The 21,573-nt window shown below is 52.4% G+C and overlaps 1 protein-coding gene across 2 annotated transcripts in view; it reads left to right on the forward strand.

Annotated features, from left to right (window-relative positions):
- The window catches only part of SHB (SH2 domain containing adaptor protein B), a 131,370-nt gene that overhangs the window by 30,648 nt on the left and 79,149 nt on the right, over positions 1 to 21,573 (forward strand). For both annotated transcript variants that reach the window (XM_019729169.3, XM_019729168.3), the window contains exon 2: positions 14,818 to 14,938. In XM_019729169.3, coding sequence (XP_019584728.1) covers positions 14,818 to 14,938 — 121 coding nt within the window. The remainder of the gene's footprint in view (positions 1 to 14,817; positions 14,939 to 21,573) is intronic.

The raw sequence follows: 21,573 nt of genomic DNA on the forward strand, positions 1-21,573 counted from the left end.
GGCACACAACCACGCCCCTTCATTTAGTTGTGCGTATGACTGCTCGCACATTACTGGACAGTTGAGTGGTTGCCACAGAGACTTTATGGCCTATGAACCAAAGTATTTACTGTTTGGCTCTTTTCAGAGTAAATTTGCTGACCTCTCTTACTAGACTCTCCTCCTGGAGGGCAGACACTGAGTTGTATTTGTCCTTCTGTCACCAGGACATAGCCCACCATGGGCATTGCTGAATTCCAGGACAAAAGTGTTTTGGGTCTGATACTGTGCTTCTCCCACAGCACCCGGTCGATCCTGTTGCCGAGGAAAGAGGCCCTTCCTTAGCTTAGGCTGAGACATCACGCCCCCCCCCCCCCCATCTTGGGGCCTGGATCCCACCCTGGAGCCGTGGAGACGCTGAGCTTACATCCACCCCCTGCGTGTTTCATTTCCACCTGGATGGCAGGCATGCCTAGCCTCCCACCCCCCCATGCTTTTGAGCCAGTTGTACTCCAGAGTAGCACCCTTTGGGCCCTAAAGCCAAGAAGGCTTGGGGGGCTTCTTGTGGAAGTGAGAGAGAGGGATGCACTTTTATAAGCTTGGACCAACTCCTTCAACACTGGCTTGCCTGCCCTCAGTCCCATGCTTTGGGGTACCATAAAAATCCCACAAGGAGCAGAGAGTTTCCAGGGCCAAAGGATCTTAGTCGAGGTCCTTCTGCTGGCCGACTGCTCAGCCACGTTCTGCCTGAACACCCTGTGGCGGGGAACTCACTGCCTCCCAAACGATCTCTTTTGAACAGCTCTGTCTCATCAAACATTCTTCCTAAAGTTGGGTTGAAGTCTTATCCATAAGCTCTACCAATTCGTCCTCATTCCGTCCTGTCTGACCCAGCAGAACACATCTGCATCCTGTTCCAGGGATTAACCACCCATCCCGCGCACACACACACACCCGAGTCGTCTTTAGAACATACAGACTCCTTGATCCCTTTAATTGTGCTCCTGAGACATGGAGTCCGGGCTCTTTATCATTCTGGTGGCAGCTCTTAATTAAAGTGCAGAGCCCAGAGCTGATCGCGATTCTGCACTGGCCCTTGGATTGGTACAGATTGGGGCGAGACGGTCTCCTTCCACGTGGTGAAAGTCCTAAGGTCACCCCACTGTCAACACAGCCAGTGGGCAGGTTGGATTTTGAGAAGCTGTGTTAGACCATGTGAGCACAGCATCTCTTCAGTAAAGGTCCCAGGCCGCTGAGTTCTTGCGTACCTGCGGCAAGGTACGGCCTTATTTCTCCCTCCTGCCCACCTGCAGTTGGCTCGGTGGAGGGTCAGTGGGCTTCCCAAATGGCTCTGTCCCTTCCTGGCTTGTCCCCAGGGTGAGAGGCACACACCCAGCCCCTTCACCGGGCAGATGGGAAGTGTGGTTGTGAGAGAGCTTTGTGGGCCCTGGGTTTATGACATCCTGGGCCAGGAACGAGGTTAATACTTGTAATGGCAAAGGGTGAGCCCCATTATTAACCCAGCTTATTAATCAATGGCAGAACCCGTTTTACCTGTTAGGTGCCCTTGGTGTGGGGAGTTCATGAATGGGAATCTAATTTTCTCTAAAACCCAAGCCACCTCTCCCCTTCTTAAATCCACGAAGCGATTCTAGGGAGGGCATCAGTATTTACAGAAGATTTTTCTTGGGTGGAAAAGGCTGTGGGCAGTCTTTCAGGGCCCTGCTTGGCTTACTCTCCAAGCAGACTTGCCACCCAGAGGTGCGGGGAAGGTGGCAGGAGCTGTACAGCCTGTCCAAGCCAGTCCATAAGCTGGGGACACCAGTTATGGGACCCACGATGGACGGGGAGCTTGGGACCATCTGTTTAGACCTGTTGCCCATAGATCACAGGACGGACATGACCGAAAGGTGGGGAGACGGGGAACGTGGGCGGACCACTCAGTTGGACCCAGTCCAAGCCCTTCCAAAATGACTGCTCAGTTGGGGTGTTGGTTTAAATGTCTCCAAGGAGTTGAAAGAACCCCCTTACCCCAGTCAGGTGGCCCAAATCACCTGTGTTACCCCGAAAATAAGACCTAGCCGGACAATCAGCTCTAATGCGTCTTTTGGACGCATTAGAGCTGATTGTTCGGCTACATCTTATTTTCGGGGACACACGGTATCCCCAAGAAAGGAGTGTGATGGGCACCCATAGAGGTGATGGATGAGATGCTCTTTTACTGTAGGAGAACACTGCTTTGAGTGATTCCTGGGCCGCCCTCTCACCACCATCTCTGGCTGTGAGACCCCAGGGATTTCAAGCTGGTCCTGTGACCCTGGGGCCGCCTCCTCTACAGACGGAACATTTCCAGTTCCTCTGGTCTGCGCCATGTGTGTGGATACTTTGTTTTTTCTAATCCAGCTGGGCTTACCCTAACAAGATGAAAAATGAACCAATTCTACCATGAAATTCCCTCCCACTTTACAATGAGAAAAATGAGACTGACTTTACAAGTCATCTTTGAAAACAACAACTTGCTTCGTGCTGGCACTGTCCCAGCATTAACTCTGGTTAATGAAGCAGGGGGCCCACGTCCAGCTTCACCTTCCAGTGCTCATTCCCCTCCCGTGCGGAGGGTTGCTTCCAGGTGCAAAGGTTTGGGGATGTGGGGAGGGGAGCCCCGGGGCCTCTCCATTGCCTCCCGGCTGCTGTGAACCTCCCGCCTAAGGTAAGGACACAGCCTGTTGGTGGTGGGTTGGGGGAGTAGGAGGAGGTGTGATCCCCCAGGTAGGAAGGATGAGGCAGTAGGGGATGGAGGGAGGTAATTGCTCGAAGCCAGGTGCAGGCGGAAGCGACTGCTTCCCCGGGTGTGGCCTGGGCAGGTTGCAGGTGTGCTCCAGTCACAAGGCAGCTGTCACGGGAAGAGGAAGGGAGACTTCCAGCACCCAGCTGACAGGGAGTGGCCCTCGCCCGGGGTTGGCACATCGGAGCCAAATTGGCAGAGCTCCGTGTTCTTCCTTTCAAACCTCCCTTTAGAGATTTCCTTCTGCTGTCAGGAAGGGACCCAGGATATTAGAAACGCATGCCACAGGCCGTGGGTGGCATGGACGAGTCAAAGTTTTGGAGTGAGGCCGGCCAGGGCTGCAACCGACATTGCCTGTGTGCTCTGAGGCCTCTGGGAAACTACTAAACCTCTCTGAGTTTTGATTTTCTCATCTGAAAATGATGTAATTAGGAAGATGAACTAAGACGATGTATGTACAAGCACAATCGAGTGCCTGGCACGTAACAGGTGCTCCCTCCGTCCTCAGCATCACGGCTCCGCCTCTTGCCAGCTCCAGGCCTCTAGAACACTCAGGCTCTTGGAGGGTCTGGCCTAATAAGCTCAGATTCTGGCTCCAGGGCACCCTCTTCTCCAGGGGTCAATCCCTGTGAGTTCCATGTGGCCTCAGGTCTGGGCAGAGACGTGTGTGAAGACGGGGAAGCTGGTGGTGAGTTGTGGCTGTCTTGTGACAGCTGCCTTATCAGCAAGGGGCCCTGGGCCTGCCCGATCACTTGATTAACACGGCAGCAGTGGATCAAAGTTTACTCTTTGGAAATTGGTCAGCCCGGCTCTTAGTTCAAGATACCTTGGCCTCTGTTTAAAGATAGGACGTTTCCGGTGGCGGGTGATTTACGACCTTCCGTCTGGAAGGGGATTTTACAATGTGTATTAATAAATTAGAGCCTCTTCATGCCTGATTCATGAGGCTACTGTCAAGCGCCCTGTTGGTGTTTCCTAGAGTCCAACACCCAGAATTGGTGGAGAATGTGCCCTCTGAGTAAGAGGGGCAAGAAAAGCCAGCGACTTTTAGGGGTGGATGTACTAGGACACCGGACCATTGAAACCCAGAGGGAGCTTTACAATAAGGTTGGAAGGACTGGAACGTCCAGGTGGCCCAGTACTCTGAAAGCATAGCGAGCTGCAGTGGAATTAGAAAAATGGAAAGTTAGGGAGGGTTTTATGAAGCCAAATTCATTCACTTTAAAAGACTGCTTTATTCTCAATTTCCTTTTCACTGTTTGTTATTGTTCTTTCCTTTAGAAAATGTCGGTGAGGACAGATGGTAGTTCAGTTCCTTTTAGCGTTTGATCCTGTGTCTCTTCCCTTCCTCTTTTCTGTAATTATAGTGGTCCATCAAATCCAGAATTCTGGTCCTGAGGACCCACTCTACCCTTCCCATCGTACAGATGGAGAAACTGAGGTCCTGGCAGGGAATGTGACTTAGCTAATGGTTCCCAGCTAGAGAGAGGAGGGAATAGCATTTAGACCTCAAGCTCCCCACGGAAACTTCTGGATGTGGAGGGCCATCGGGATCATATACATAATTTGTGGGGCCCACCCAGTGCAAAATAAGAATGCATGGGATCCCTGGTTTAAAAATAATGAATGACTCCAAGATGGTGACAGCAGAGCATTAAACCAAGTACAGGACCCTGTGCGAGTGCCCAGGCCTCGTGCCCATGAAGCTGGCCCTGGGACCATCAATGTCAATCTCCCTGAAATACTGGCATTTTAAAGAAAGAACCTCGAGTACTTAACTCAAGAAATGAAGTGTTGTATCTGTACTCCTTCCAGTCCTTTTTCTGTACACGTAAACATTTCTTCCCTTTTTTTCTTCTTGGTATCATATTTTAGAAAAATGGAATCTTATAAATACTATTTTGAAACCTAAGTTTTGTCAAGGGCTGAGGTTCCAAGATTTTTTTTTTTTTTTTTTTAAATCAGTGAAGATTTCTGTAACCTCTTTTACTGGATGCATAGTGGGTGTCGTCAGGGAAGTCACCTGACAGGCCTACACATGGCTGCATTTCAGGGCAGGGGATGAAGGGACTTCACCTGTTCACTTGCTCCTCTGCCTGGCACATGACAGCTGAGTAACTCCTTCCCGTAACCGTGCCTGCCCTCCCCAGAGAGGTGAGCTCTCCTCCCCAGGAGACTGGAAGCTCCAGGAGAGCGGGGAACAGGCCTGCCTCTGCTGGCTGCTGTAGCCAGCTCAGGGCTCATCGCCCTGCACGTTGTAAACAGGGGGTCAATATTGAATAAGCATTGATCCCATTAGGTGGGGGAGACATTGTGAAGCTCTGTCCTCAATAACTTCCTATACATTAGAGGGTACCAAGTACGTAGGGGGAAAAGTCCTTTGGGGTTCAGGGACAGTATCTTAGCCTGGAGGACTGTACGTGAGAAAGAATTCGTTGAGCTTGGTGGCTGGAGGATTAGAGAACAGGGCATTGTTTTATAAACTGAATCACCATTTATCGAGCATCCACTATTAAGCGGAACATCATTGGGAACCCGCCTATAATGGTGGTGGTGATTATGGCCAGTGTGCTTGTCCTCAGTACAAAGGTGGTGGGCGACTTTGGGGGCAGGACAGCCGTTTCGTGCCGCTTGTGTCTGAAAGGTGCTCTGGCCTGCCCTGCAGCTTCTTTGTTGGAAATGTGCACGAATCATCCTAATAGTCCCCGTTCGGAGACAGACAACCCTTCCTGTGCTACTGTCGCTGATTCTTGAGACACGCTCTGCCAGCCTGGGTCCCATGGGCTGCACCAAGGCCCTTCTCCCCTTAATCTCAGTTCTGAGCACAAAGCACATGGCCGGAGAGGGCCCCTTGCCTGGCCGCTCCTGCTAACTCGGCCCCTGCATGATGCACCTGGTTATTAAAAATGCCATAGCCCTCAGGGAAGGCCCTGGGCTTGTAGGCTCTGCTGTGTTTCTTTTGCATACTTTTCCTGTGAATACAGCTGCAGACGTTGTCCTTACTGCACTGAGCCTTCTATTAGCGTGAGAAAGTCTTGCGGGCATTCTCCATCCTTTCTTGGGAAGGTGGCCAGGCCGGGCCTATCAGGAAGGGAAGGGAGACTCGAATTCAGCCCTCTACAATCCCCTTTTGGAAGCAGGCAGGCTGTACATATATAGGTCCCCGAGTGACAGGTTCTCCTGCTGCTGGGGTTTGGGGTGAGTCCAGTTTTGTCACCCTGCTCATGAGCACTCTGTTACTGGACACCCAGGTCACCTCCACAAGACGCTTCCCCTCTTCAGGCCTGGTTTCCTCCACCGTAAGACGAGGGAATCCGTCAGGCTGGGTGATGGGCTGAGATGATGATAATCGCACCCGACATGTCTTGAGCACTTGCTACGTGCCAGGTCCTGAGCGAGGCACGTGACTCATACCGGCTCATTTAGTCCTCACCCCACTCTAGTTTATAGATGGGGAAGCTGAGGCACAGAGCGGTGAACGACTTCCAGAGCCGTCCTGTGGCCGTGCTCCTGACGTACATGCTCTGACCCTTCCAGCCCTCAGTGCCCTGCCAGGGAAAGAAGAAAATCTTGACCCAGGGCTGGTCTGAGAGCATTTTCTAGGCAGTGGCCCCAAACCCTAGGAGGAGCACTTGTCCCCCCTTGAGCGGGAAGCTTGGAAAAAAGGATTGTCTAGGAAGGTGGGTGGAGGTTGATTGGGGTTTGCAGGGGGGCTGGGCAGTGCTGAGTCCGAGCTCAGGGGAGAACGAAGGCTCAATGGGGGGCCCTGAGTGGACTGAGCTGGGCCTGGGGCTGGCCTCCCACAGGGAGCTGTCTGCAGGGATGGGTGGTAGTCCTTGCAGGACCCCATAGAGAGCTTTTCCTGGGTGGTGACTGTGGTGGGTATGCCTTGAAAACTTTGGGAATGACTTTCAGAGAAAAATGAGGGAGCCATACAGATAGTGCAGACACAATGTGGACCTGAGAATTAGAAAACATTTGGTTACTTGTGTCTGGTATTGACCTTCACCCTCCCCTCTGGGCCTCCTGCTCCCCAGTGGATTCATGCTTTTCAGACTATGGATAGCGGTGCATGTTGGGGTTCCCTGTGAAATTTCCTTTGCACAAATCACACACATAAAAGTTTGAAACCCACCAGACGACCATCTCCCAGGACCGTTTCATGCTCTGACCTCACCTGTCATAACTGCAGACCTGTGGGTGCTTCTGTTCTCAGGAGATGCCTCCCACTGAGCTCTCTGTTCATAGGCCCGTGCTAAACGCAATTAAGAAATTCTAGGATTGAGGTATTGCAGAGTTCAAAACAGAGCCTCCCACTACTTGAGAGATGCTAAAAAGCTGGTCCCTATCACTGGAGAGGCAAGTTCTGGGGTAAACAGAGGGTGGGGCCAGGCTCTGCTTCAGCAGCCTCCCACCTGGGACCCACAGCCATCTCCATGGGGTTAAACTGAGGGAGGGTTGGGGTGGGGGTTGTGAGTGTGTGAGTGAGGCGTGGGGGGGCAGTTATGGGGAGCTATGCAAGTAGAGCTGACATAGGCTGTAATTTGGAATGCATTTTTCCTGACATGTTGGAGCCTGCAGGTGTCTAGGCAAGCAGCTGTGGCCGTGGGAGGGGCAGGACTGGAAAGACGAGTGGAGACCACTTAAAACACCCCTCGCCTCCTGACATGCAGGACAGGTAACTGGCTGGTCTGTAAAGGAGCATTTACAATAGAGTCCCAAGTCTGCACAAAGAGATGGGTGGTGGCTGCCAGACGCAGGCTGCTTTAATAGTGACAACCGTCCCAAATGACTGAATCATGAAGTCGTGAGCTCCCTGCCAATGGTGGCATGAGGGCAGAGCCCTTGACCTCCATGCGTGAAAGAGGGACTTAGAACTTTGAGGGGATTCTGCCTGGCCAGTTCAGATCTTAGAGGAGAGAAAGGAACGAGTCCTAGGTGCTGTGGAAAAGTGCCCTCGCCACCATCTGATTTCCAAGAACTGCAGCTGAATGTGTGAATGCAGCTAATTAACTTCCTTACCATGTCAGAAATGATTTATTGGTGCACCTGTAAGGAGAGCTGGTCTGTGATGGTTAAAGCTGGAGACAGGGAAGTGTGAGCTGGGAGGTGCTTGCTCATGTTCCACATGGGGTGTCCCCAAGCACGGTTCTGTGGGCCCCCCAGAGCCTGTGAGCCCTGGATGCCGGCTGTAGATCAGCACCCTGCTGCCTCCCTGCACACGGTGGGGGACCTTGTGGGGGCCTTGAAGGTCCCGAGAGGTTCTCTGCCTCTTAGCCAGGTGCCCTGAGTAGGACGTTCATCTTTCCGAGAGCATAAAAGGCTCTTTCACAGACATTTTTGTTTTTGTGGTTGAGAAATATGACAGCTGTTGTCATGCCTGATTGTAGCCAGTTTTCTCTGTGATCACTGGGGCCTTGACTGGGGTTTCTCCTCGGGTCTTTGTTTTTCATTCCCCACGAAATTTTCGTTGTGCAGAGACCCCAGCACTTAGCTCTATCCTGGGCACAGTGGAGGTGCCACCAGAGCCTTTTCTTTCTAAACTGCTCACACGTCCCCAAACTATCTCCTTGTTTGCTCCTCCCAACACTCATGTGAAGCCGAGAAGGCAAATAGTTTTGTCCCATTTCACAGATGAATCGCGTGGGCTCAAAGAGATAGAGCAGGTTGCCCAGTGACCCAGCAAGTGTGCAGTGGAGGCAGCTCTGCTCGTCTGGGCTGTCCCTGCTTGGCGGTGTCCTTTCTGGGGAGCCTCCTGCCTTTCTGTGTATTCGCACAGCCCCGGGCAGCTGCTACAGCCCAGATGCCCCTGGTCAGCCTTGGGGTTTCAGAAACTCCGCTCACCTCTTCCACTCTGGGGATTCTGCAAACCGCCCCTCACCTAGGTCCTTGAAGCTGGCATGCTGCTGTGGGGTGCTGAATCTACGCTAAGCAAACACGGAGCACAGACGGGTGGTAGCCAGTTAGCTGACCTCCAGCCAAAACAAGTGCCTGCCTGAGAGCCTCTGCTCACACTCCCAATGTCAGGTTCCCAGGCCATGTGTCCCTTCATTGGCTGTTGATGTCCTTCCTCGCTCACTGAGCTGTGTCTGTATAGCTTCTGCGTCTGTGCAGAATACCTGTCCACTGCCTCTTCCCCCAGGCAGCACCCTGGTCATTAGAAGCCTTTCCAGACCCCCAAATCCCATTCCGTTAATGCCATCTTTTAGTTGGCATGGCAGCAGTTTTCATTGTGGGGAGATCAGGCCTGCCAGGGTGTCATGGTGGGTCCCAAAGAAGGACCAAGACTCACTGACCTGATGGGGACAGAAGCACAGAGCCTTCTAATTGCTGTTGCCCCCTCATGCCCCGCACGCCATTTGCTCACCTCAAGGAGCCCTCCTGACCCCAGTGTGAGGGAGAGGGCCAGGTTGCCTCTTCTCTAGGGGCTGTGTGGCTGCTGGGTTTCAAGCTGGCAAGCCAAGACGTAGCACCCTGGCTGTTCTTCTTCCTGTGCCTCCTACCCCCCAACACACAGCTGAGTGGCAGGGGCCGGTCACATACCATACCGCGTTTCCAGCCAGGTGAATAAGGTGTGTTGTTGAATTATGACAGTCAGTACTCGCCTGCAGCCTTGCTAAGGCCAAGAAAAGGTGTGTCTCGTCTCAGCTGTTCTTTAAAGTGGCTCGAGTGCAAAAGGGCTTGGTCTTACCTGGGGCTCCTGACCTTTCTGAAATGTGCCCAACACTTTGCGGGCGTATAGAAAGGTGGTGGAGGAAGCCCCAGCTTCATCAGTTAGTTATCAGATTCCAGATTCCCAGAGAGATCTATGCCCCCAAACTGTTTAGAAGACTAAGGCACAGTCTTAATGGTGAAGTGAAGAGGAAATGGTCCCACTGGGACGGTGTAGAACAGTCTCAGGTGTGTGCCTATGCGGTTCGCTTTGGAGTAGAGCAGACAGAAATCATGGGCCTGGGAAGGATCCAGGACCTCATGGGGTGCCGCCCCCTCACTTTCCAGGGAGAGGAGAACAGCGCCGAATGGGGGAGATGTAGCTTGCCTCATCTAGCAGACGCCAAGCTGGGGCAGCCCGAAGCTGCCAGTTCCCATAGACAGCAGAGCACTTGGGGGTGATTTTATGGCTTGGAGGCTGAGGTCCCGTGGGGTCATGGGGACAGTGCAGGTCTCCCACTCCTAGAAGGTGACAGCTGCTCTACCTGTCTGGTCCCTCCTTTTTAGCAGGTTTGAGTGATTTTTAGCAGGGATGCCTCTCCACAGTGCCACCCGACTTTCCTGGAGCCCAGGATCTTCCTGGAGGATTTGCCGAGAGGGTCTATGCTTTAGAACAGGAAGGCTTGCATGTCCTCACTGCCAGGACCAGTGTGGGGGCCAGGCTCCCCTCACTGAGCAGGGCAAGGTCTTGCCTGCATAGGCCTCTGGCCCCTGCTTGGCCACGTTGCTCAATCTGGGGCCAGCCCTCAGGAGTGCACAGAGGTTGCCATTCCCTCCGCGTCTTAGATTCTGGAGATGGCCCAAGGCATGTTGGGTCATCTCTAACTCCAGTTGACTCCCAGGAAAGAAAGTAAGAGAGCTGCATTTAATATCCACTTTTTGCTGCACTTTAATGAACGGGGCTGAGAAAATAGCTGGGAAAAGTGAAATTCCAGAGTAATATCTGGAGGCTTTGCTTTAGATTAGTGGGGGACAGGGCTGGCTCCAGTTTACATTTCCTAAACTTTCCTGATAAGAATCACCTGGGTTGCTTATTAAATATACACATTATTGGGTCTAGGTATCTGTTTTTTTAATAAGCGTTCCAAGCCATTCTTATCTTCAGGCAAGTTTGGGAGACAGTTTATCTACCGTGCCAAAAATAGCCTGTGAAGAGGAGTGCTTTTTAAAAAGTTTAGTTGTGCATGTGATACATTAAGAAGTTTTCCTTGTTTGAAAACTATGTTAACATTACAGACAAGTCTCCTTTGATTTCCTGTGACCACCCCAATCTTCCTGTGACCACCCCAATCTCCCTCCTCCCAGAGGAGGTGTCAGCTTGAAGCATATATTTCCCCAGACCTTTTCTTTGCATTAGATTCGCAGGTTTCTGTTTTATTTTTCCTAAACAAGCGTCATATTGTTAATCTATCGTACTACAACCTGCTTTCCTTTCATTCCAAGCTGTATCTCATAGAACTGTGTTAGTGCGTATAGAGCAACCGTTGGTTTTTTTGTTTCTTTTTTTCCCACCTGCTGCATAGTATTCCATAGCATGGAACTAGCACAGTTTATTAAGCAGTTCCCATAGGGACATAGCAGGTGCTTGCCGTTTCTCATTGTTACTTGACCCAGTGAACATCCTTCCTTGCCCACGTCTCCTTGTGTACATTTAGGAATAAATACCGAGAAGCGAAGTTGCTGGCTTACTCCATGTACATTTTTGGATTTCAGTGGATTCTGTCAAAAGCTATCTTTCAAAGTGGCTGTACCACTCTACCTTTTCACCAAGAACACGTAGAGAGGGCCCAGCTCTCCACACAGGTCCAGCTGTCTCACAAAAGCGAGTGCACATGTGGCCAAGTGGCGACACCCACCTTCCTCTAGTGCTTCCTTGTGGGGATGAACAGGAAGACCACTTCCCATCACAAAACTAAATCCCCAAGATAAAAACATCAGGGCCCCAGACGATGGAAGGGAGTGAGCGCTTCCACCCAGCAGTGTGTGTGAGACAGAAAGGAGGCATGTGGTGCTAATTCCCAGTGCAGCCAGCGCACAGAGCCTGTCGGGGAGGTGGCGGGCGTGGTGGAATTCTAGAACCTTCTGGGTTGCAGTGAGCCATGTACAAAACAAGGGGATTTTGGAGAAGTTCTCTTAAGGATCCTAGTTTCACTGCTTTACGAACCCGTGAAAGTCCTTTAAGGGCACCAGGTTGACCTGGGGTCTGTCTCTAGTTTTGTCTGAAAGCAAGAAAAAGCTTTCCTGGGGCTTAGCCATAACCTTTGGCTTCCTGCTGCTGCTCAGCTCCCTAGTAGCTGGTAAGACGGGTAGCCTGGGTTCCCCTCAGCTCTGTGCCTGCCTGTGGGACCATGAGCCGCGGGAAGGGGTCCAGTGTTCTGCCAGGTCTTTGCCAATCCAAGATCAAAGTCAAGGAAAACCTCTCGTGCCCAGGTGGCCTGCGCTGCAGAGAAGTCCCGCCTGGCTCCTTTTTGTTTGAAATTTCAATTACATTTGAGGAACTTTACCCCTAACTGGGGCAGAAGCAACCCCATCAGGGATCCAAGCCCACATCTGGGGAATCTCACTCTCTTTCTTTTAACGGAGAAAATCAGCAGCCTTCACTCAAGCCGCCCTGACCCAGCCATTCTAACTTAGAGTGAGCCCTGGGCAGCTTGGACAGTTGTCACACTGCCTGCCCAGTGCATGTGCTGGGGTCTCTGGCACAGCATACGTCACTCTGGCTAACTGCCCACTCAACTCTCTTAACACCTGGTTAATTTTTACTCCAAAAAACCCAGAACATGATTTTGCAAAAGGTCAGACAGCTCAGTGAGTGTTTGCCCAGTTTCAGGTTGCTCAAACCTCAAATTCCCTCCCCTCCACCCACCTCACTTTGAAGTTCGAAAGCAAATTGATTAAATATACATTTTAGGAACCTTCTGATTTGCTTCTTAAACTAACAGAATTCTACAGTGTTTTTTTTTTTTAAACGGAAGGATTTTCAACTGTCAGCAGGTATAACTGGAACCATATGTCAGCAGAGACCAGGGGCTTTTCCTGGTTTTAGGATTTGTAAAATCTTATTGAAACGGAAGTAAGCAGGGCAGGCAGCTGGGGGCCCCGTGACAGCCCAAGCTCAGATCTCATTTTAATTAGAAAATACAGGTAGTGCCTGGTGAACCAGAGGCCTCCCAGAGCTCCCGTCCCAGGGCGAACAAAGATTTGGTTTATATCCTTGCAAGCCTCCGTGTTTGCAAATTACAGAGCACTTCCGAGAAGAGCTGGGATGTTGATTTCTAGATTAAAGGGACGGCAGCCCAACTCCCTCCCTGGCCCTCCTCCTCCCCAGCTAATCCCCCCAAATGATTTTGTTTTCTTGGGGAAATATTTGCTCCCGTCCTCCTTGCAGCCTAGATGGAGGATGTTCGTGTTGCAGAGACAGAAAGGAAGGCCAGAGCGGAGAAATGAGATGAGATGTGCTCCACAGGAGCTCCATCTTTTTCTCCGTTTGGACTGCTGGTCCCTTGAACGCCGAGACACAAAACCCTTCGCTAGAGCAGCGTCTGAGCTGTTCTGTTGGACAGTGGTTCACGTGTACAATTTTCTCCCTGGTGTGTTCTGCAAATGGTAGAATAGAAATATCAAATGAAAGACATAGCCTGAGCTGGCTCTCCCCCATCCCTGTCTTTCCCCTGCCTGGTGTCATTTGAGCTCAGTGAGTCTCAAGAAAGGCCACGATTACCCTGTCAGCATCTGGAAGCTCCCCTGCTGGGACTGGGAGCCTGACCTGCAGCCGTGGCGGCAGCGGGAGCGGCAGCAGCCGCGGCAGCAGGGCTCAGATGGTGGGCACTCCAGCCTTGGGTCTTTCGCTGATAAGCCTGTCCGCTGTTTGCTGTGCGTCCCATTGGTCTCCGGCCACATGCCAGTGACACGGCTGCTGCCCGCTGGCCTTCCTCGGGCATCACATTCCTGGCAGCTGGAGGTCACTCGCTTATCCTGGCTAGGCTGCTGCCACAAGCTGCCATTCACCAGGCAGACAAAGGGGGATTTTTCCCTTCCCCTGGGCTTACAGGCCCCGTAAATGCCTTGCATTCCAGGAGCTGGGAGAGAGAAGAGGCTCCTGTGGTTTCTAATTAAACCCACCATTTAAATAACAATTCATGTAACCCCAAGGGTGCAGAGAATTGCTGACGTACCCCCTCCCGAGAGGGGCAGCTTGGTGGCTCAGGGCAGAGGACCTGCTCTTTGCCAGGTGTGTGACCAAAGGGGCAGATAACTCGAAAGAAGTCACAGTGAGATTTGTGATGGAGCTGGGGGGTGTTGAAAGGGAACAGGTTTGGTGAGTTCCTGTCCTTTCTCTGGTAAGTGTGCCCCTCATGAAGGTCAGGAAGTAAGAAATGTGAGGGAAAAGGAAAGTTGTCATTGTCACACTTAGCCGCCAACTGAGAATTTTCACCCTTCTCCACGGAAAATGTGGAACTATCTCTAAAGTGTTCCAATCCCAGCTTCTCACGTTCTCATGGGACTCCCCTCCCTGCCCCCACTGTCTACCCACGGGTCACTATTTGTTGTGAAATTTTGCTGTTTTCTGGAATGCAGACAAGGAGGGTAGGAAGGGCTCTGGGAGCAGAGGGTCCGGCCACGGGTCTTGGTCAAGCCCCTCGCCCCTCTGGACCTCAGCTTCCCCATCTGTTGTAGAAGGCTCTTCTGATTTTTTGCTTCCAAGCCCCTTCGTTTCTGGCCCTGGCAGTCTCTCCGTCCATCCCTGAGCTGCTTTTGCGTTTTCACTGGGCCCATCTGGGGCCACAATAGTCTTTGCAGTGCGTTGATCTCACCAAATTGTTGTCTGATTACCCAAGGCGTGATGGTGTTCCAGATTTGGGGAGAATGGAACGCTGAACATAATCATCTCTAGACAAGCTCTTCTATGCCTCAGCCAGCACTGGGAGCTTGTCAGCATTTCCAGGCTTTCTGCGAGCTCCTTTCCAACTTGCCTCCATTTCCATTCCATTAAATTGAGCAACTCACATTCCCCACAGACACCCTCCAGGTTCTTGCCTCTGTGCTCCTCTCCCCACATGCCCTTCTGCTCTCACTTCCTGTGCCCAGAACAGCCCACACAGCACACAGCCCCTGCGGCCCTGCTCTCGTAGCGCGGCACGGCCGGCGTGGGTCCCTTTGTCACCCCTGTAAGAATTGGAGCTTTCTGAGGGTGGGCCCCCCTCGTGTTCCTGCCTCCCCCTCCGCCTCCTTGCCGGTGTGGCGCAGGCTCGGTTTCTGTGTGTTGGAGCAAAGCCTGGCTGTGAACAGAAGTGAAGCAGAAAGCCAACAGTGGACTCACCCTGCCATCTTCCTTCCTGCAGGTGATTATCGCTGACGACTACTCAGATCCCTTCGACGCCAAGAATGATCTCAAGAGCAAAGCAGGGAAGGGGGAGAGCGCGGGGTACATGGAGCCTTACGAGGCCCAGAGGATCATGACAGGTAAGCAGAAGCAGCGCATGGGGCGCTCCGCTCAGCAGGGAGGTGAAGGGGAGGCAGACCCCAGCCAACCTCAGCAGGGGAAGGTTTGTGCTTTCAAAGTGCTGGTTGGAAGGCGGCACCATGTGGACTCTTCACCACAGTTTTACCAGTTCGTGTTCTACCTACGTCTTCGGGAAGAACCTGGCAGGGACAGTGCAGGTCCAGACACCAGAGTACCAAGCACAGTGAACCAAGACAGGGTCGGAGAATTCAATGGGGAGAAGAGGGGGGAACATTCTATCAGGAATTTCTGACTGAAGAAAGATACAGCATTTGAGATAGAAACTGAACTTGGAGCCTCTTAGCAGCCAGGGCAAAAACATAGCGGGCCAGGTCACCTGGCTGTCCCTACCTAGTCTAAGGAGACAGACTGGATCCTTGGCCCCATAAGGAATCTTTGTTTTGGGGCTGGAAGCTGCAGAAAGAGTCCTGGTCTACCACGTGTGTTGATGGAAACACCGGAGGGAGGGAGAGAGTTCCCCGTGGCTGTTTTCCTGTTGGCCCTTCAAGAAGACAGAACCTTGTCAAAGCAATTGTATGGGGCCCAGAAGAATGTGGCTGGGTGTGTAGTATCCTGAGGCCCTCTTTTTGCTGGGACAATGCCTGGAGCATCTTTAAAGAATGAATGGTTATCAGTTCTCAGAGTTATCAGCTATCAGCCTTCTGGGGACAGATCTGGGGTGGGGTGGGTGGGGGGTGGGGAAATGCTAGCACAAGAGAACCCCACTCTCCTACCCCCGCATGGGTGCTGCTGGGAGCCAGAGGCAGAAGAGGCCCTGTGTGGGTTGGCCCCCTCCGGCTCCGCACAGGCAGGAGTGTAAAGTGCTGAAGAATGCAGGAGAGTGACCAGGAGGGGGGGCAACCCTAATTTTGAGACCTATTGAATCGTGCCCTTTATGTCTTTGGGATACAGATGGCTCCTTCTTTGTCCCTCTTATTGTTTGTTTGTTTGGAGTTCATGCCTTTGAGCAGTTTTTCTTGATTCCTCCTTAGTTGCAAGAAGGGAGGGAAAGGAAGGACATTTACTAAGCACTTAGTATGTGCTGGGCCCATGTGGAATGTAAACCCTTAGGGCTGTGGAGACCACGTAGGACATTGGCTGAAGGGTCTGGGTGCAGTCCACGCCCTGCTTCCAGAACTCTGCCTCCTGCTCCTCCAGTTCGTGGGAAGCAATTCTCTGGCCATCTGTGTGGCCTCCAGAACACCCGGCCACCCTGGGAAGGGCCAGGGAGTGGTTGACCAGAGACTTAGGCCAAACTTCTAGAGGGCCACGGCTCACACTCGCTCCCATCTCCCCAATCTCTCCTGGCAAAGCAGCTTCTGTGGGCAGCAAGAAGCCGAGAGCTGAGGGTGCGTTTGGGGCTGGGGTCCTGAGAGGGGCAGCCTGCTCTTCTCCAGTGACTCAGGGAACCAGATCTGCTGGTGGAGTCCTCACCTCAGGATGCGGTAACGCCCTCTCCTGTCATCACATCCCATCGCTCCACTGTGAAACACCAGCTGTGGCAGCACCAGAGGCTGGCAATGAGCTACGGCCCCGCAGTTCCGGCCGGTCTTGCGTCCAGCAGGCATCAGCCTGGGCTTAGAGGAGTACTGGTTACCGGAGTGACTTGGGGACACTGGCACATTCAGGCGTCAGGGTAGCAAAGGATCTTCAAGCTCATCTAAACCCAATGACCCCATTTTACAGATGGGGAAACTGAGGTTAGGGAAGGTGAGGGACTTATTCAAGGACACATAGTAAATTGGAGGCAGACTGCCAAGTGTGGCCGGTGCTTGGCAGGGCAGTCTTTGGGGCGGAGCACTGAAGGAAGTGTAGTGTTTGTATTTGATGCTGGGGTATCCGGGACACGAGGAAATGGCAGGAGCCATCTGAGACTGGCTCCCAGAATCTGTGCTGGGCCCTTTGACATACACGCCTCACTATGTCCCTGCGAAAGGAGGAGGTGTCTTATTTTATAGGTGAGGGAAACTGAGGACAAGTCAGTTCCCTGGGGTCACACAAGTAGAAGTGAGGGGCTCAGACCTGCATCTCCAGAACGTGGGATGGGGGGCTGAAGGGAGGTGGGGAGGGGACATCTGCTGGGAGCCTTTGTGGAGGCCCCGCTGCTGTCAGGCACCTTTGGAATGGAGTTGGGTTCCTCCTGGGTGCTGCCAGGGAACTCAGCATTGAGTAGCCACTTAGCTGGGCAGAATTGCCATGTGGGACTTTGGCTTTTTAATGAGGCACCCCCACAGGGACCAGGTCCAAGCAGGGCAGTTTGAGTTCAGCAGGAGCCTGTTAAGATCGCTGTGTTTTCTCTTTCCAAAGAAGCATCCTCGTATTTGCTGCTCTGGGCCTTTTCCTAGCTGGGAGGCTATGTCCAAATTTACCCACATTTTGTGTTTTTAAGGAAATAGGTGATTAAACAGAATGCTTTCTGGTTGTAATGACCTTGCCGCGGCTCCCTTTGACTGGGAATTCTTTGTGTATAACGTCACCAGTAGCTGATGACAGGGATGGGGGCTGGGTCCATAAATGTTCCAGGAAGCAGCTCACCGAGCTAATAGGAGACGGAGGTGGGGGACAGAGATGGGTGCTGGTGACGGCAGTGGGGCAGGGGACTGGCACAGGAAAAGTTACGCTCATCCTTTTAGGATGACTTTTTTAGGATGCTGTAACACTTACGTGTATGTGTACATGAAACTTCTAGTAAGAGGGCAGGCATCTTTTGTGCATAAGAATACCATGCCAGGCAGAGCCTGCCCTCTCTGGCTGAGATGGTGTTTCTCTGTGTCGTGCAGAAGGAAGGAGCCCAGGCTGGAGTCGAGCAGACCTGGGACAGCCACTTGTTACCTGAATGACCCCTGCAAAGTTTTCCCCTGCAAAGCAGTAGCCTTAGAGTGTGCAGCCAGTGCCAACTGGCTTTTTGACCTTGGACAGCACATTCTGTGCCTGTTTTGACCTATTTATGGAATGATGGGTCAGTAAAAACAGCAACAGCAGTGGAGGCAGCTGTGAAGCATCACCCTTTGACATGTAGGTGCCCATTGTACTGATGAAGAAACCGAGGCAGAGAGGTTAAGTAACCCGTGCAAGGCAACCCAACTGGGTAGTCAGTTGTGGGACTGGCGGCTGAGGCCCTGTTTTAACCACTGTGCAGAACATTCTCTCCAGGCCCCAGCCCATCCTGGTGCCCTGCAGCTTGATTTTCAGACTCCCCAGCATAGCTGACATGCCTGTGATTAACGGATGAGATTTTGTGCTGTGTGGTCTCGGCTCCATGCAGCAGGTGGTGGGAGACTTTGGGAGGTGTGCTTTTGTGAACAGAGAACTTGGCCCAGCCCCGTGGGCTATGGCAGGGACGGAGGGTGTGGAGAAGCACGCCTGTTTCCCCAGCGGCTCCTCCCACCCCCTCCCCTTTGTCTGCCTCTACTTCCCTCTCTGCAGACTCCCCTTCATGTCACCCGCAGGAATTAGGTTCTGGCTCCATGGTGGAGGCTCAGCTAGCTCTCCACAGAGCCTCACAGCCTAGATGCCATGCATGGCCTGGGCCTGTCTGTCTGCCCCCATTGCCTCTTGCACTCCAGCAGCGGCTCTGGAGTTACCGCCGTAAAACCCGAGGGCTCTATGGAACCCAGGTGCTAAGTCAGTGATCAGTGATCCAGTTCAAGCTTTCCTTTTTACAGGTGGGGAAACTGAGGCTCAGAAAGTCATAATCCTTTTGAGGATTTTTTTCAACCCACTGAACAAATAATGAAGCTGTCTAGTGTGGCAGCGAGTTGCTCATCCCTAAAGGTATCCAAGCAGAGGCGAGACAGCCAGTATTGGGAGATGACATAAAGGTAGCTAAGTCTCAGGTGGAGGGTTGGCTCAGGTGACCTCTGAGCTCTGTGTCAACCTTGAGCTGCAAGGTGTCATGATTCACCGTGTGCTGTCTCATCATTAGACACCCAGGACCAGCCCTCAAACGGAGCACCTGAGACCAACTCTGAGGAGGAGAGGATCTGCTTAGGGCCAGCGGTTTCCTTTCTCAGTGCCAGCCGGGCTCGTGCTAACTCTTTAGTCCTAGCTCCCCTTTACATTTTGCTTGGCCCATCTTTCAAGCTCAGATTCTGGTCTTGGCCTTTTTCATGCCATCTGGGCCTCAGTTTCCTCGTGTATAAACTGAAGAGGAAGAATCAGAGCACTTCTGGGTTTCCTGCCTGCCCCGGTGTCTATGTATTTAACGTCCCCAGGTCCGTAGAGCCAGGCCACCTTCCTCCAAAGCCCTGCCTCACAGCTGATTCTTTGCCTCTTCCCCAAGTCTCCATCACGGGCTTGGGGGTGTCCGATGCATAGAGACCTGCTGCTGGGTGGCAAGGGCACTGGGCTCTGAGTCAGGCCCACGAGGGTGCCTGGGTGGGTCAGGAAGCGTAGCCTATTGAGGGCTGCAGTGTCCTTGTGAAACGGCACACAACGCTGACCTGAGTCTCGGGTGGAAGAACATGTGCGTGAAATTGTTACTGGGGGCAGAGGGCCTGTTGGTCCTTCTCTTGGTATTTAGTTCTGTTGAATTCTCTGGCCAGTTCCTGTAGGGGAGCCTCTGCCCACCTGCAGGTGGGTGGCCAAACCAACAGGACAGTAAAGCAGGAGGCCCTCAGGCCCTGTTCAGTACACTTGGTCACCTTGGCCTGGGCAGATGCCGTCACTGCTCCCAGGAATGTCCGTGAAGCAGGAAAACAGGCACGGACCCAGGTGGTCAGTGGTTGGTGCACGGACGTGAGCGGGTGAATCTCTGGGAGTTCAGAGGCTTCCAGTTTGGACAATCCAGGTGGGGTGGGAGGTGGGACGTGGTGGTGATGAGAACTGGGTCTGGTAATCCAGGCAGAGGGAAGAGCTTGAGCAAAGGCACGGGGGTGTGAGACCTTTTTGTAGGAGAGGAGTGGTGGGAGGTGAGGCTTTTGATAGGACGATGATAGGAAGAGCACGCGGGTGGGACGAGAGCTTGTAAAGATTGTTGGGATCACGAAGCCCTAGTTCGCCTAAAGGCACAGAATATTCTCAGCAGGGATCCTTTCTCCCCAGAAATTCTTAGACGTACCCAAGGTGGTAATGGTGATGGGGATGGTGGTCGTTAGTGCCTGCAGAGGGCTTCTCTGTGTGCCAGGCACTGCTGCAAGCACTTTCCGTGTTTAGTTCAGGTCATCCTCACAAGGAGCCTGGGAGGTGTAGGTACTTCTGTCACCCCCTACTTTACAGCTGGGAATACTGAGACTCAGAAATGTTAAGTGGCAAAACCAGGAAAAGCAGCGCCTCTGGAGCCCTCGCTTGCAGCTAAAACACTCACATCTGTCCCGTACTCCCGGAAGATCTGCAGGAATAACTGGGAATTTTACAGTTACTTAGGCCCCCTTTTTATGTGTGACCCCACCCCCAACATCCTTATAAAATTGTTCAAAGTGTCATCTCACAGGGTGAATCACACACACATTAATTGAAAGCATTTTCCCATAATTTTTAATCTTATAAGCTATTATACATTAAAAAGTCTTTAGCCTGTTTTTATTATTAAATCAACTTTATAGCATAATAAGAGGAAATTAAAAGAAAGCCATTTCACACAGAACCACTGTCCTGAGGTGGCTGTTTTCCTTGCTGACAACTGTGTTCTGCCCTTTTTAACCCTTTGTGCTAGCTAGTAGGCATGACCAGGTAAAGCCAGTCACCGATTTTAAAGGTGGGGGTCGGGGGGGGTGCACATCCTTTTGTATTTTCTCGTCTTCCTCATGGCCACTTCTAGCAGCAGCAGGCTTTCTGAGAGAATGGTGGTGTGTACCATGTTCAAGTCCAGTTCTGTGTTCCAATTCTGGCCTATTTTGGGAGGAAGGAGGCAGGAAATGTGGGTTCTAGCTCTGGCTCTGTTCTGGTCTGCTGTGTGTCCTGAGGCAGGTTGCTTTCCCTCTCTGGGCCTCAGTTCCCTCATCTGAAAAATCAGATTTTGCCTTCTTCCCTAGGTGCCATGAAGGTCTTTATAAACCCTTAGGTTCCCTTCTTCTGTGGTCGCATTGGGCTTCTCCAGCTGTCCTGGTCAGGACTGCACCTCATCTGGCCCCCCCTTCCCCTAACTTCCACATGTCACCAGCCCAGGTCTTGCCAGGTTGTAAGGAAGAGCCGGTCCCGGCACTCTCCCAGGAGCCTACATGCTGCCCTCTTCATCAGGACAGAGGGCTAGGAACTGCAGGTTTGCACCCCTCTGGATAGACAGGCTCCAGAGGCTCTTCCTGGAGCTGCTGTTCTTGAATTCTGGAGTAAAGCCCCTGAATGCTTCTCAAAGAAGGAGGCGGTCTTTGAGTCCTGACCGTGTGTCAGCGAGGCCATCTCTGGCCACCCTACCTGAGATTTCCACCTTCCTCTTGTGTTCTCCATCATCTCTGCCCCCTGGTTCGAGGCTCTGCCGTGCTCCTGTCCTGGTAGCTGGGAAAGTAAAGGTCCTTTCTGTCTGGGCCCCTGAGTCTAGGCCCTTCCCAGCTCTACACTGCCCGTTGACTCTGGTCCCAGAATGTCCGTGCCCTCGCCGCTTCCTTATCCCGTGTCCTCTGCAGCTCTGCTCCCCGACCCATCCCCACGCTCCTTCACT

The sequence above is a fragment of the Rhinolophus sinicus genome, chromosome 16 (assembly GCF_057876585.1).
Source record: "Rhinolophus sinicus isolate RSI-liver-muscle chromosome 16, RSI-T2T, whole genome shotgun sequence".
Lineage (NCBI taxonomy): Eukaryota > Metazoa > Chordata > Mammalia > Chiroptera > Rhinolophidae > Rhinolophus > Rhinolophus sinicus.